The 15,697-nt window shown below is 36.5% G+C and overlaps 1 protein-coding gene across 5 annotated transcripts in view; it reads left to right on the forward strand.

The window, feature by feature from the left end:
* apba2b (amyloid beta (A4) precursor protein-binding, family A, member 2b) overlaps nucleotides 1-15,349 on the forward strand; it is a 91,272-nt gene extending 75,923 nt beyond the window's left edge. For 3 of the 5 annotated variants that reach the window (XM_084110169.1, XM_084110170.1, XM_084110171.1), the window contains 8 exons: nucleotides 2,655-2,690; nucleotides 3,787-3,873; nucleotides 6,725-6,910; nucleotides 10,111-10,290; nucleotides 12,220-12,432; nucleotides 12,686-12,805; nucleotides 12,898-13,038; nucleotides 13,916-15,349. In XM_084110169.1, coding sequence (XP_083966295.1) covers nucleotides 2,655-2,690; nucleotides 3,787-3,873; nucleotides 6,725-6,910; nucleotides 10,111-10,290; nucleotides 12,220-12,432; nucleotides 12,686-12,805; nucleotides 12,898-13,038; nucleotides 13,916-13,987 — 1,035 coding nt within the window. In that variant the 3' untranslated portion in view covers nucleotides 13,988-15,349. Of the gene's footprint in view, nucleotides 1-2,654; nucleotides 2,691-3,783; nucleotides 3,874-6,724; nucleotides 6,911-10,110; nucleotides 10,291-12,219; nucleotides 12,433-12,685; nucleotides 12,806-12,897; nucleotides 13,039-13,915 lie in introns of all 5 variants that reach the window. The other 2 variants (XM_084110172.1, XM_084110173.1) reach the window with 2 other exon arrangements.
* The last annotated feature ends 348 nt before the right edge of the window (nucleotides 15,350-15,697 follow it).

Below are 15,697 nucleotides of genomic sequence, written 5' to 3' on the forward strand. Positions count from 1 at the left end.
CAAAATGACAGTAAAGGAGTAGTCGTGCACATGATACGTGCTCAGTAAGAAAGAGATGAGAGCAGTTCAAAGGATCATGCTCCCAGTCAGGTGGAAGAAGTCTGTAGAGAGAGACTTGAATGGGATCAGAATGTAGAATGCTTGTGTTGATGTGTGCATTCAAGCTGCTTACACACTATCAGACAGACTCATAATGTGTGGGCTCTTAAAAGTGTATTACAGGACAATTTTGACCTCTTTCTAACCTTATCACTCTTCTTTATGTTGAAATTGTATGTTCATTCTAGACAAATTTACTCTTATAATTCAATTAGGCTTTATATTACTTGGAATTGCTTAATGTTTTGTAGAGAGCTTTAATTTGAAATTAAATGAAAATAATTGTAGTCATAGTTTTTGTCTTTCAGTGAAAATATCCTAGTCATATTCATTAATTTTAGTCAGTTTTATTCTGACTAAGATGGCATCAGCATTGTTATTGTTTAGATTAAAATATTACGTTTTTTAATTTAAGTAAAGCTGAAATAAAATTGTAACAGATCCACTGGAGGCAAGTGGTAGAGAACCCAAGTGCAGTTTATTACAAACAAGAAACAAAAACATGGCGTGGCATGAAAACTCAAAATGAAGACATGAATATAGACTTACACAAAGTGATCTACAGGAAACAATACTTGACAAAGACACATGGCAAACATGAGGGCTTAAATACACAGACTAATTACAAGACAAGGGACACCTGTGAACAATGATCAAACTGTTAACCAATGACAAGACACATGGCAGGATCACATGACAAACGGAATAATCACATGACAAGACACAGAAACATGACAAAAATAGAATATAAATATTAGATGAAGAACTTAAACTTAAAAAGCGAAAAAAACGAAAATTAGAAATGTTGCCTTGGCAACTAACTAAAATAAGTTTGAAGTACTAAAGTCCAAAAAATAAGACTGAAATAAAAAATTAGAAATATATTTTAAAAAAATAATAAGCACGTAACAAAATTACTGAAACAAACGGTAACACTTTACTTGAAGGGGTGTGCATAAGACTGACATGGCACCTTCATAATATGAAGGAGGTTTTATGCATGTTTATGACAACTGTCATTAAGTGTCATTCGCTCAATTGTCATTTTTAATGCAAAGATGACATTGTTTGAGATGTCTTTGTTATGACAACTTGACATAAACCAATACATCATAACCTGTCAGTGTCTTTTTCATGACAACTTGACATTACCAAGACAACATAACCTGTCATAAATATGTCATAAACATGACATAGCAGATTAATCATCAAACTTAAGAAACTACTTAGCTTTATGGGTTAACATTACATTATATTACTGACCACTTTTTTTTTCCAGTGGTACAAATTGAATTTGTCATTAAAATGTCATTAAGTGTTAATACTGTCAAATTATTTTATAACTAATACTGGAATACTGGAAAAAAGTGGTCAGAAATATATTCATGACACAGTTATAATGGCCTCATGACAGCCAATGTCAAAACCAACCACATGACATTTTAATGTAATGGTAACCCATAAAGCTAAGTAGTTTCTTAAGTTTGATAATTAATCTGCTATGTCATGTTTATGACACATTTATGACAGGTTATGATATATTGGTTTATGTCAAGTTGTCATAACAAAGACATCTCAAACAATGTCATAATTGCATAAAAAATGTCATAACTGAGCGGTTGACACTTAATGCATTAAAACATGCATAAAACCTCCTTCATATTCATGATGTGTCATGTAATATTTGAAAAAAGATAATTCAAAATGATAAAAGATGATTCAAAATAATAAATACTATAATAGTATATAAATAAGACTAAAATCATAACATATATTTTCAGTCAGTGAAAATAACATTTCAGTTGACCAGAAAGTGCAAAATTAAACCAAGTGATTTAAAACAATCATATTCTTTCTAGATTTTCCTTCCTCAAAAAAACATTGTTAGTGCATTATAATATCTTGCCATGTTATTATGGTATGTTGTTATTAAAGTTGCTTAATTACCATCATTTTTCTCTAATTTCGTTGTCCGTTTCGTTGTAACGGTTGCACAGTAGAAAACATTGTATCCAGTCAGGTCCACTATGACAGCTGTTGTTCTCCCTGCAGTCATAATAAATGACAGGTTAATAAACTGAGGTGTCTGCCTTTGTTGTGAGATTCTGACAATGAATCCAGTGTCAGTGATGAATCACACAACTATAACAATTTGACATTTATTGAAAGTAATGACTGCTTGTGTTATAAGAGGGCTAAAATATCTATTTAGGTACAAATAGACATTTTTTTCTTATCCTGCTGCTGAGAAATTTCAATAGATAAAATAATTTAAACCTTCTGTATTTTTTGGCTTTCAGTGTAACAGTTATTAAACCCATATCTGCATGTCCTATGATTTGCTATCCGTATGTATGTGTGTGAAGGGGAAATGTTGCTGCATTCTGGGTTTGTTTGTGTTTGTGTACAAAGAACACACATGCCATACGTGGCATGCAGACTTTGTGTTTGGTTGTTTATATGTTTTTGCCTGTTTTTTAATGTTTTTTTTACCTTCATGCCTTTTTGCTGCTCCCGTGTGTGACGACCCCTGTACTGTCCTGAACGTCTCCCAGAGGGTACAGAAGGCAGCCAAAATCAAGAAAAAGGCGGTGTGTAAAAACAAAGAGAGCGATAGAAGAAAGAACTTGCCTTTTTTTTACCATCCACTCCATGACTGTGTCCATCATCTGTGTAGTTGTCATAAGTGCTGGTTCATACCATGTGGAGCGAAGCTTTAGATCGGGCTGTCTGGGATCTGTGAGGGCCTCTTCATGACCGCAGTCTAACTAACTATTGGCGAACCAGCCTCTTCTGGGCTGCGACTGAAGCATATGAACCTTTGAAGATACAGTATGGAGTCAAAAATTTCAAAGCCATTTTACACAGACTGCACTTTTAACCCTATAAAAAAAAAAAGTAGCTATAAGCATCCTTGTGTAGAACCAAGTTCTCATTGCAGTAGCACAAAACAAAAGTAAGAATCTGAGCAGAAATGTGCTGACAGGTAAATAATTGGCACTCTGAGACAGCCTGACAGCTGGTTAAGTGTGTCCATTGTGTTATTTTACTTACGTCTGTCATTGCATCACCTCACTCACTGCACCGAATGGGTCTCGCTCTCTCTCTCTCCTTCACTTTGCTCTCTTTTGTCAATCATCTCATTACTTCAAACCTCTGCATGGCTTCTACTTATAACAGGAGGCTGTATACCCAGTTATTATTTGTCTCTTGGCCTGATTACCTCACTGTGTTTCTCACTAATAGGCTTTGAAGAGTTTAAAAAGAAAAAATGTTTTCAACAGTTTTGATTGTGAGTACGTGCCACCATTGCCCAGCAGTAATCAATTATTAATTGGACAGGTTATCAATGAGCAATGCAGTTTCACATTTTCAATCCATATGTTCTTTGCCCCTGAGCATACCATATTGTTTCCCATCTGGACTATTAATGCTGCAATTTACTGAGGTTAAGCACTGCTCTGGGCTCCCCTCCCATGTGGACAAACTTATACTAGTGCATGATTTATGAAGCATAACATACTTTCATTAGGGGCTTGTGAGTTTGTGCCTTTTCCTTAGGGCTTTTCATGAGCCATTGTGAATTATGGCATTGATACATTGGTGACCTCTTGTAGGTAGGGGGCAGTTTTTCACAGTTTTGTTCTTTTTTCTTCTTCTTTTTTTTCTTTTTTTTTTTGTCAGCAGAGCCCAGAGGGAGATGCTCAGACTTTGACGGAGGTGGATCTTTTCATCTCAACTCAAAGGATCAAAGTGCTCAATGCAGACACCCAGGTGAGTTCATGCAGCTGCCTAGAGCTACAGGTATCGAAATAAAATCTGAAAAAGACCACACTATAAAATAGGAGTAAATAGAAGCACATTAGTTTAAATCATTAACTGACAGCTAAATTAATTGTAACACTTGGATGCTTTTCATAAAAAGCTAATTAAATAAGCCCATAAAATATGATCACAATAGCCCTGAAGCAAAATATGTAGCCTATACAGGTTTCATTTCACTGTTGCTTATTTTCTTCATTATTAATATCAGATTTTTTTAAATAATTCTTTTTTATAAATTCTTAAAATTTTAACTGAGATTATGTTCTATTTTTAAAAAGTTTGGGGACCATTTGCAAATGATCTTGACTCTGGGGTTGTATTTCTTTTCTTTGATGTAGACTTTTTACACTAAGTAATGCAGGGTATATTTTGATATGCTGAAATTGGATCTTGTAGTTTCTGAGCATTTGTTTTCTTTCTCCCTTGAAATATTATTTTATAAAAAAAAAAATCACTTTTAATTTGTGAAAAGTCCATGAATATATTGTTAAAATATATTATATTGTATACAATTATATATATAAAGATTACAGTGCATTTAGTCCAAATAGTATATATATATATTCAAGTATATATATATATATATATATATATATATATATATATATATGTATGTGTGTGTGTGTGCAAAATATGAAGACAGAGAAGTTCTCAAGACATTACATTATAAATGATATTTTGAAAAAAGGAGATACATCTTTTTTAGAATGGTGAAATATTTATGTGAAGAGAGCGCTTTTTTATTCAGATATTTTATATTACATAACTTTTTGTTACATAACTGACATAAAACACGCAATGTGCATCCATTGAGAGAAGGGATGTGCGTTTTGTTATTGATGGAGAGCTTAATGATGGCTATAAGCTTTGTACTTAATCTCCAGCTGCACATTTTACACATGCAGTATACGATCAACAGCTCCTCCTTTTTCACTCTAGTGGTACTATAAACAGAAGGAAGAGTATACATGCTCTGCGGCATTTAATGGTACATTTATTGCCCTGATACTGAGTAACAGCTATGTTGCTGCATTTATGTGTATGAGTTCTTACTGAACAGCAGTGAGTGGGCAGGCTGGCATGGACATTTCATTATGTGCTGCAATGCAGTGTCAGTCCTCACCCTGCCTGTCACATCTCACACTGAGTCTTTATTGGCTGTAACAGATTCATTACAGTGCCTGCAAGGTACTCCTTAAACATTCAAAGTACCCTATACGTCTGAAACTTAGAATTAAGTTTCTGTTTTTAAGCTGTTTTGAGTACTACAGTGCATCTCATCCTCATGGACTGCACCAGATTTGCCAGTTCTTGTTTGAGATATTACTCCACTCTTCCACCAAGGCACTTGCAAGTTCTCAAACACGTCTGGTGGGACACATGGTTACACGAGGTTTGGCACTGCAAGGATGATCAGCTGTTTTTTCTGTCTTACTTTTCTGTCAATAGAACGGTCTCTTTAGTGTCCTAAGTTATTGTAACTGTGACTTTTATTGTCTATCGCCTGTAAACTGTTAGTATCTTAAAGATGCATGTGCAATAATTTCTTATGGTTTATTGAACACGCATGAAAAACGTTGTTTAAACAATTTCCGATAAATATATGTAAAGCTTATTTGGATTTTACAAAAGAATCTTTAAATACAGTATCCTGAAAAAGGGAAGTTTTTGCTTTTGTTTATAATGACTTTGTGAATTCTAGTGCACAGCCAACCAAAAAACAAAACGACAATGATAAAGCATCTCAGATGCAAAATTTCCATAACACAGAACCAAAGAACCTAAAACATTACCTTAAACACTATTCTTTTCCTTCTTTGCAAGCACTGGTATTTCCTTCATGTAACCTGGGTATTATTAGTGAATAACAGAGGAAGCTTTTTTCAGGGTATCATATATCTGCTAGCTGTAAAATATGTGCATTAAGTTGAAAGAAGAGGTTATTTATAATAAATTATCCTAGAACTGTGTTTCACAATCTGTTTCATAGAGGCTTTGAAGTAAACATGTCACATATTATGGTCCTATAATCTAAAGAAGTGCTGCACTAAAATGAAAAATGAAATTGAAACCCCCACACATGACCTTTGTGTTCACTGAATCAAAATTCTGCATGAATTTCCTCTGTGCTCTGGATCATTAATTATTTCAGCTATCTGATGATGTATTACATATTCTTTTGTACAAATGAGTGCCATTCATGCTTTTTTTGTGCTGTGTCTCAAACAGAACAGCATCTAAGAGATATTTTAGTGAATACAACTTCAAGGTCAAGACTCATTTCCCCTTTCCTGAGCAGGGATGGCCGTGGCTTACTGTTTAAAAATCTGGGTTAACCCAAGGCTGTAAGCTTGGAGCTTCAAACAGATCTTCCTGAGGGGGAGATTCATGAATAGGAGCGTTCCGGAAACCCACTGTGCATGTTTAACCCCAGATTGCTAAGAAAATATAATGCCCATTGGGATAAGAAAGTCTGCAAAATGATAACTAAGCTGCTAAATGGGATTAAAACACAGCCTTAAAGGAATAGTTCACTTAAAAATGAAAATTCTGTCATCATTTACTCACCCTCAAGTTGTTTCAAACCTGTATGAATTTCTTTCTTCTGCTGAGCACAAAGGAAGATATTTTGAAGAATGCCGGTAACCAGACAGTTGATGGACCCCATTGACTTCCATAGTAGAAAATAAATACTATGGATGTCAATGGGGTCCATCAACATTTGACGTGTGATTTGTTGGGACGTGCCGCCACAGCATGCTAAGAAGTGATTGTGGTTACTCTCTTGGTTGTTTCGTAGGAGACCATGATGGATAATGCTTTGCGCACCATCTCATACATTGCTGACATCGGGAACATCGTGGTTCTGATGGCAAGACGCCGCATGCCACGCACCGCTTCACAGGACTGCATCGAGACGACCCCTGGAGCTTCTGAGGCCAAGAAGCAGTACAAAATGATATGCCATGTCTTTGAGTCCGAAGATGTGAGTGTGGCTTTCCTTTTTTATACCAGTCCAAAGTTTGGACAAAAATAAATTATGTTCACTTAATAAATTGTGCCTAAATATGACTTTTTTTTATATAAATAAATGTATACTTTACTTATTTATTTTTTATGGGTGAGTCGGACCAGATGGTGAAGGGAAAACAGAGCACATGTGGCCAGCATACATGCAGCTTTAGTGTTATTCTTAAATGTAAAAGTTTCCAAACTTCCATTTGATTTGTATATACATTACCGTTTAAAAGTTTGGGGTCAAGATTTTTCATTGAATGTTTTTGAAAGAAGTCTCTTAGTCAAGGCTGCAATTGTTTGATCAAAATACAGTAAAAACAGTTATTCTGTGAAATATATTTTTTATCATTTATAAGTGATTTCTAATAAAATAATTATGTAGTTTATTCCTACTGTATGTCGGAAACGCTGAATTCCTCCAGTTTTCTTTCTTCTGGAATATTTGATGAATAAAAAGTTCAAAACAAAAGCAATTATTTTAAATAGAAATCTTTTTTAACAATATAAATGTCCTTACTGACACTTTTGATCAATTTAATGCATCCTTGCTGAATTAAAATATTATTTTCTAAAAAAAACTCAAACTTTTGAACGGTAGTGGATGTATGGAATGGGAGCCGTTATTCAGCTGAAGCTCACATACAGATTCACCTGAGGTTCAGATAATAGCCTCAAATGTAACCCTGGCTGCAGCTTTACATAATCCTGTTCTAATGGACCTACTTTTCTCTCCTCTGCATTGCAGTTGTTCCTCACTCATGCTGTCTAATTACACTCTTTGATGTTTCAGCCAATAAGTGTGTGCGTGTCTATGTGCGCACCCACAAATGAGTCATTTATAGAGGCTTGCACTTCTTTATTTTTACTAAACCTATTTTTCATATCACATTTCCATTATCTACAGAGTACAATAATTACACATTTTATCATATCATACAAGTTGTTATCCTAAAAACAAAAGTGTGAACTTTGATAACTTTGCTCCATTTCTCCTCTGGGGTCCATTGGTGTGTTTTTCTTTTTGTTATTATCATGGCTGATTTAGATGTTCAGTTCTCCTGAAGCAGCCATTTTTTCTGTGCAAATCAAAGCCTGCACACACGTTGGGATGTTAGATTATTAATGGGATGACCCCTTACCTGCACACGTCGCCTGAGGGGAACTGTTTAATCAGAAACCGTGGCTTGGCATTAGAAAACAGCCACAATCATTAGCAAAGGGAGTGAGCCTCTTTTCCACTGCACCTCTTTAGCATTCGATATAATAGACTTTATCCAGCTACTTTTCTACTTCCACAGAAGATTATTCATTAAGATTTGAATAAGGTTGCAGGTCTTGAAATAGCCCAGTGTATTCACATTTCACAGTGAGCACTAACTGTAGCACCTCCGTGGCTTCAGAGACGACAGCTGGCAGTTATGGAAACCGTAAAAAAAAAAAAAACCCTGTTATAAAGTGTGAAATCGATGTACAATGATACACTATGATTGAGCAGATTCACAAAACATCAAATCAATGGAGTGAAAAAATGACACAGTGTTCATTTGGTGCATTGATCTGCAGTGTATAGATGTATACAAAAGGCACAGAAGCTTGTATTCAGAACAACTAATGTTCTTTTAGGCCAGAGGAGAACAGCCTCCTGAATAAGCCTGGTTTCTCACAAGGTTTTTCTCCACTGCTGTCACCTGATGGTGCTTTGGTTCCTTGCTGCTGTTGCATTTGACTTGCTCAGTTGGAGTTTTAAATACAATTAATATTCAGTAATATTATTGATTTGACTGCACTGACACTATCAGATGAGAACAAAATTTGAACAGAACTGAGCTGGGTAATGACACTATAATCTTCTGTAGAAATGCTTTATAGTTTAAATGAGTTTTATTACTGACGAACTTTGCAACATTAACACTGTTATTGAACTAAATTTAATCAGCATTAACCTAATTTGAGATGAGTAATGACACTATTGTCTTCTTTAGAGCTGCTTTATGGCTGAAATTTAATTATAACTGATGAATTTCAACACTGTTATTGTTCTGTTTATTATTAAAAGAATCTGTATTGTATAAAGCCCTATATAAGTAAATGTGACTTAACTTGCTTTTTTGTTTAAGAGGCTCATAATAAAAGAACATGGGCACTATTTTAACGATCTGAAACGCAAGTATCAAACGCGAAACGCAAGTAACTTTGTGGGTGGATCTCGGGCACTGTTGCTACAGTATTATACCGGCGGGATAAATGGCTCTTGTGCCCAACACAAATCTAAAATGGGTTGGTCTGAATAGCTACATTACTCATAGGTGTGGTTTGGGCGTAACGTGAAATAAACCAATCAGAGCGACATCTAACATTCCCTTTAAAAGCAGGCGCGCTTGTTCCATGGTGGATTGCTATTATAACGGCGGATTTGCCAGGCGCACGCCAGGAGCGGTTCACAGCCGAGGAGACGACGTTCTCGTCAGGGCCGTAAAACACAGAGAAGTGACATTGTATGGGGATGGGAGAAACCCACCCAAATAAGCTTCAGTTAAACAGGCGTATAAAAATTTGGGTAAATGTGTAAGCTAGATTTATGCCTGTTTTTTCACATCTTCATGGACACCACAATGATTTCCCTCATGTGAAATATTTTTCCTTGTAATTATGTATGGTTTGCAAACTTGCTGTGTGTCTGTGTAGATGAGAGAAGCAAAGTGTATATGCGTTGTGCACACGCTACATTGATTATGGCCAAGCATGCGCCCTTAAAATAGCATCTGAACGCGTCACTGAAAACGCGCCACTGACTTTAGACGGTTTTTCCTGGTCTGTGGCGGAATTGTTTTCTGGAACTGCAAAATAGCACCAGGGAACGTTTGCGCCGGAACACACCGCGCTCTTTTCGCTGAAGCGCCCCCGGGAGCGCAAGTTCATTCCCTAATTTACCGACGTGCGTCTGTCGAGGGAAAAGTCCGCTGTGCGTCGGGTGCAAAATAGGAATGATATATGCATCGTTGTACAAAGTCAGTTGCGCTGGGTGCAAGATAGGGCCCTATGTGTAAAGTAGATTTAGTTCTGTTTACCTCTCGCATGTAACCCATTTATAATTAATGACAAATGTACACACAGGTTAATTGATTTTTGCAGTTGTTTTCACCTGGTTTTCTTCTCCAACAAATCCAGGCCCAGCTCATAGCACAGTCCATTGGTCAGGCATTCAGCGTGGCCTACCAGGAATTCCTCAGAGCCAATGGGATCAACCCAGAGGACCTGAGCCAGAAAGAGTACAGCGACATCATCAACACACAGGAGATGTATAATGATGACCTCATCCACTTCTCAAACTCTGATAACTGCAAAGAGGTCAGCTGCCTGACACTTTCTTCTCTATTAAGTGCTCTCTCTGTGTAATACATAGCTGACCTGACACTGCTGGTTTTCTGGTCAATACAAGTGGGATTACTAGAAAGCAGAGAACAGTGATGACGGACAGCAGCACAAATGTTAAACACTTTAGTTTGTTGAAAAAACAAACGCACAAGGAAATCATTGGTAACATTTGTACTAGTTTCTAAAGCAACTGATGGTGAACTTAAATGTTTTGCTTATATAATGGCTTATATAAAGGATTTAGCATAGTGTTGCTGTGCGTTTATATACGGTGGAGACCGGTGCTTTTCAGAAGATATCACTTAATAGAAAAATGTGTGCTCAGCTCAGATAAATTTAGTTGTCTACAATGTTGATCCCAAAAGTTGCTTCTGAAACGGCTATTAAAGGTGGGGTAAGCTGTTGGACATTGTTGATATTTGAAATCAACCCAAACAAACACACCCCTCTCTTCATTGCTCCGCCTCCAAAACTCACCCGCCAATCCTAACCACCGAGTCAGCCTAGAACCGGAATGCACTAACCATAACGCTAAACACCGCATTCTCTAGCAGTCGTCAGCGCGACTCTCACTAGCTGGCCTCCGTTACGCACGCAATCCGAGAGTGGATGTCTGTTTATCAGATGATGAACGAATGGCAAGCGCCAAAAATGAACATACAGTACATAATAGTAATTACAAACAAGAGTTCGTTGTTAGTAGCCAACTGCACAGCAGCTCCAGACAAACAATGATACTCAATCCCAGTGTTACTCACGTGTGGAGCGGAATCAAAGCAACCTCCGTGACTGTTTTCAGGCCTTCTTGCTTAGCTCTCTCCATCGCTGGAAAGCTTTTCTAATATTAACACGGGTCCTAAAGCTCGTTCTCTCACCTCCACCGTCATAAGCCCCCTAATGCTGATTGGCTACACACGTTTGTTGTTGTTTTTCGTGTGTCGGTCCGACTAAATTCCAAACTGCATTTTTCAACACTTTCAGTTATTGACAGTCTGTTGCAAAGTCCCATCCATTTGATAGCTCACTCTATTGTCATATAAAGAAGCCAGTCTTACAGACAAGACAAAATTACAGTGATTAAAATCCCAATGTCCAATAAATAATCAGATGCTGAATCAGATATTGAAGTTCTCTAACAATTATATAATATTCACTATCATTAAAATGTTCTTCTTTAAGAAATTAATAATTTTATTCATCAAGGATGCATTAAATTGACATCATAGAAAATAATAAAAAAAATCTATCAAAGTTTCCACAAAAATAAATGTTTCTTAAGCTCAAAATCAGCATATTAGAAGGATTTCTGAAAGATCATGCGACACTGAAGACTCCAGTAATGACTGCTGAAAATTCAGCTTTAAATATGTTGAATAAATTACATTTTTAAATAGAAAACAAATTTCACAACATCGTTTCGCAATATTACAGTTTAAATTTATTTTTAATCAAATAAATGCAGCCTTGGTGAAGAGAAGGGACTTCTTTCAAAAACATCAAATATTCTTACCAACCCCAAACTTTTAAACAGAAGTATATAGATTATTTGTACATGAACAAATGCCATTGACACCATTTTATATATATATATTTTTTGGGTTATGACCATGGGACCAGTGCATCAAATAACTACATTTTCCTTAATTATAATTTCCTTTGAGCACATAAAGTACATTAGAGGTAGAGGTTGTGCTATTTTGAACCCTGATGCTGTCAGTCTCATGTTATCAACTGAGTAAAATTGTTTCCTTAATTGCTTTGTCTTTTTATGGCCTTTTATTGACAATCAACTACAATCCCTTGCCTATGCCTCTCTCTCTCTCGCTCTCTCTCTCTCTCTCTCTCTCTCTCTCTCTCTCTCTCTCTCTCTCTCTCTCTCTCTCTCTCTCTCTCTCCCCACAGTTGCAGCTGGAGAAGCAGAAGGGGGAGATTCTGGGCATAGTTATTGTGGAGTCTGGCTGGGGCTCTATTCTGCCCACCGTCATCCTGGCCAACATGATGAATGGAGGCCCTGCCGCCCGTTCTGGGAAGCTCAGCATCGGTGACCAGATCATGTCAATCAACAACACCAGCCTGGTGGGGCTGCCTCTCGCCACCTGTCAGGGAATCATCAAGGTGTGCAGAGGGGTCGGGCTGTCACAGTGCGCAGTGGGCTGAATCTTGGCTTGCCCATGAATCCATCTGTGTTATTCTGAGTAGCTGGTTATTAAGGGTCTCTGGTTTAGGGCTGCTAAAAGACCACAGGACAATCAATAAAGTGGTTGCGAATCTTGATTTTCTGTTGTTATAATCCCAATGCAATAATACAGTGCATCTGGTGTGATTGGTACTGAGTTATATAATCACATGTTTTGTTTATTTCCATAAGGGCCTGAAAAATCAGGTGCAGGTGAAGTTGAACATCGTTAGCTGCCCTCCTGTAACCACAGTTCTCATTAAGAGACCAGACCTCAAGTACCAGCTGGGTTTCAGTGTGCAGAATGGCATTGTGAGTATGGAGGGATAGAGGAACGGGTCTGAAATACAGTACTGAAGTATAATTGCTACTTTTGAGTGCAACTTTTGTTTTGTGCTCCTTAGATCTGCAGTCTAATGCGTGGAGGGATCGCAGAGAGAGGAGGCGTGCGGGTTGGTCATCGTATTATTGAGATAAACGGCCAAAGTGTCGTTGCCACGGCACACGAGAAGATCGTCCAAGCTCTCTCCAATTCTGTCGGCGAGGTGAGAACTATACATACACTACCGTTCAAAAGTTTGCAGTTGGTAAGATTTTTTTATGTTTTTGAAAGAAGTCTCTTATGCCCACCAAGGCTGTATTTATTTGATCAAAATACAGTAAAAACGGTAATATTGTGAATTATTATTACAATTTAAAAGAACTGTTTTCTATTTTAATCTATTTTAAAACGTAATTTATTACTGTGATGGCAAAGCAGAATTTTCAGCATCATTACTCCAGTGTTCAGTGTCACATGATCCTCAAGAAACATTTCTTATTATCAATGTTGAAAACAGTTGTGCTGCTTGATATTTTAGTGGAAACCGTGATCCAGGATTCTTTGATGCATAGAAAGAAAGGACAGCATTTATTAGATTTTTTTGTAACATAGCCTAAATGTCTTTACTGTCACTTTTGATCAATTTAATGCATCCTTGCTGAATAAAAGTGTCACCCTCTTTAAAAAAAATGTCTTAACTGACACTAGACCTTTGATTGGTAGTGCATATATTAAATAGTGTTGAATAATATTGTGTTAAGTATTTAGTAGAATAGTATTATTATATTATACTATATTATATATAGTGCTGTCAAATCGATTAATCACGATAAACTGCATCTAAGCAAAGTTTGTTTAAATAATATTTGTTTATATTATATATATATATATATATATATTATAGATGTGTGTGTGTGTCTGTGTGTGTATATATATACACACATACATATAATATTATATATATACTGTATATATATATATATATATATATATAAACACATTATATAAACACATTTTTATGTTAGCACTAATTATATAATATTATATTATATATTATATTATGTTTTTGTAGTAAAAAGATCTCCTTTTACTTGAAACAGATCCACATGAAGACTATGCCAGCCGCCATGTTTAGACTCTTAACTGGTCAGGAGACTCCTATGTATATATGATCTGAGTTGGACTTGGCTGAGATGCACAACCCCGGGCACTGGCAAATGTTTGAATGCAGCAGTCACCTTTCTCTTTTTATCTTCACCAAAAATAACTTCCATCACTCTTGCTGTCTGCTAACATTACTTAAGAGATATGGTGTGTCATTTCTGCATAGTGTGGATTCTGTTGATGTGTAATGTCTGCTCTCGGGGTGCGTGCATAGTCAGATGAAGATGAAGATGAAGATGGAGTCGATGCATCTTAAGTCCTTTCTTCATAATGTAAGGGGGGGGGGCTTTGTACATTTTATTTTGATGCTATTCTTGTTTAATTTATTTACATTTATGTATGTGTGGACATAGTTAGAGAGATGCAAGTTTGTTTTGTAAATATGTAATCATTATATCAATATCAGAAAGGAATGGAAAAGCCAGAGAGAGAAGTCCAGACAGTAGAAGCCCAAAACATCACGCCTAGTTACCATTCCAGAATGTTTGTTTCTGTTAATAAGACTTTTTTTATTATTATAAACAAGGTATTGGACATTATACGTGATCCATTTCAGGTGTCATTGAATTTTAAATTCATTCAAATGCGCACTAAACCAGTACATGCCCCCTACATTAACATAAGTGAACTTACAGCAGCAAATAATTATGTGGCATGACACATTTAAAAAATGCTCAAGAAGTACAGGTGTAATCCAGACTCATCGTACAGTGAACTTTGCAAGACTGACTAGTATCAGCGGGGACTTTATCAACAGAAGAGAATCGTTCCACATCGCCAGCCTTCAACGGATAAATGTCATCTAGTGGGCATTAAAGACTGAGCAAATTTTGAGTCGTTTTTTTTACATGTGAGCAAGTGAGCAAATCTTTTGTAAAATACAGTGTGTAAACAGTTTCTGGACTTCTCCCATGCTGTAATAATCAAACATTCTCTTGCCATGCTGTAAATGAATTTTGTTTCAAACACAAAAACATTGTATGAAATGTAAGAGTTTATTTTTTAAGTGTGTTTTTTTTTTTTTTTTGTGTATGCACAGCTGCAACTCATTTGAGTCAGTGGTGAATGTAATAGTGTTGTTAATAGTGTGTCCACTTCCTTAAGCAGTATTAGAATGTCTGTACATAAACGTTTAACCTGGTTTAGTACTGTGTCCATGTAGGAATCACTGTTAGTCCCATTTTATCTTTGTGAGGCTTTGGCCTTGGGAAAATAAAAAGACACTGTGACCAAAAGCCTTACCGCCGTGTAAGAAAGCTTTTGAAGATGAATTGTGAAACAACTAATAATACATGAACATGAATACCTGTCTGCATGCATCTTAAAATGACACTATGGCAAAATAACAATAAAGTGTTACATAAGCCCTTCATGTTGTTTTACCTTGATTCTCTGGCAGTTTTGCTATGTATTTGGGAAATAAAGAATTGCTTAAAGTAATGAAGCCTGAGTGGGTCATACAACCTGGAGGCTTGAGTCGAAATCCATGCCAACCGCCTCGAACAGCTGCCAACTTCCAAAACTTTTAAATAGCTCCCTCGCCTCATATTATGGCCCTAATGAGCATAGATTTGAGTCTCACAGTTGGAAATCAGTTCAGCCAGCTCAGATTTCCAGGCTTTGACATAGTCAAGAAAAGAATAAGGGAAGAAAACACTCAATAGTAAAACTCCTTTAACTGATCTTAGGGGAGATTAAAGAGGCATTGCCAAGCTTTA

The sequence above is a fragment of the Abramis brama genome (genome assembly GCF_963993115.1).
Source record: "Abramis brama genome assembly, chromosome: 3".
In the NCBI taxonomy this organism is placed as follows: domain Eukaryota; kingdom Metazoa; phylum Chordata; class Actinopteri; order Cypriniformes; family Leuciscidae; genus Abramis; species Abramis brama.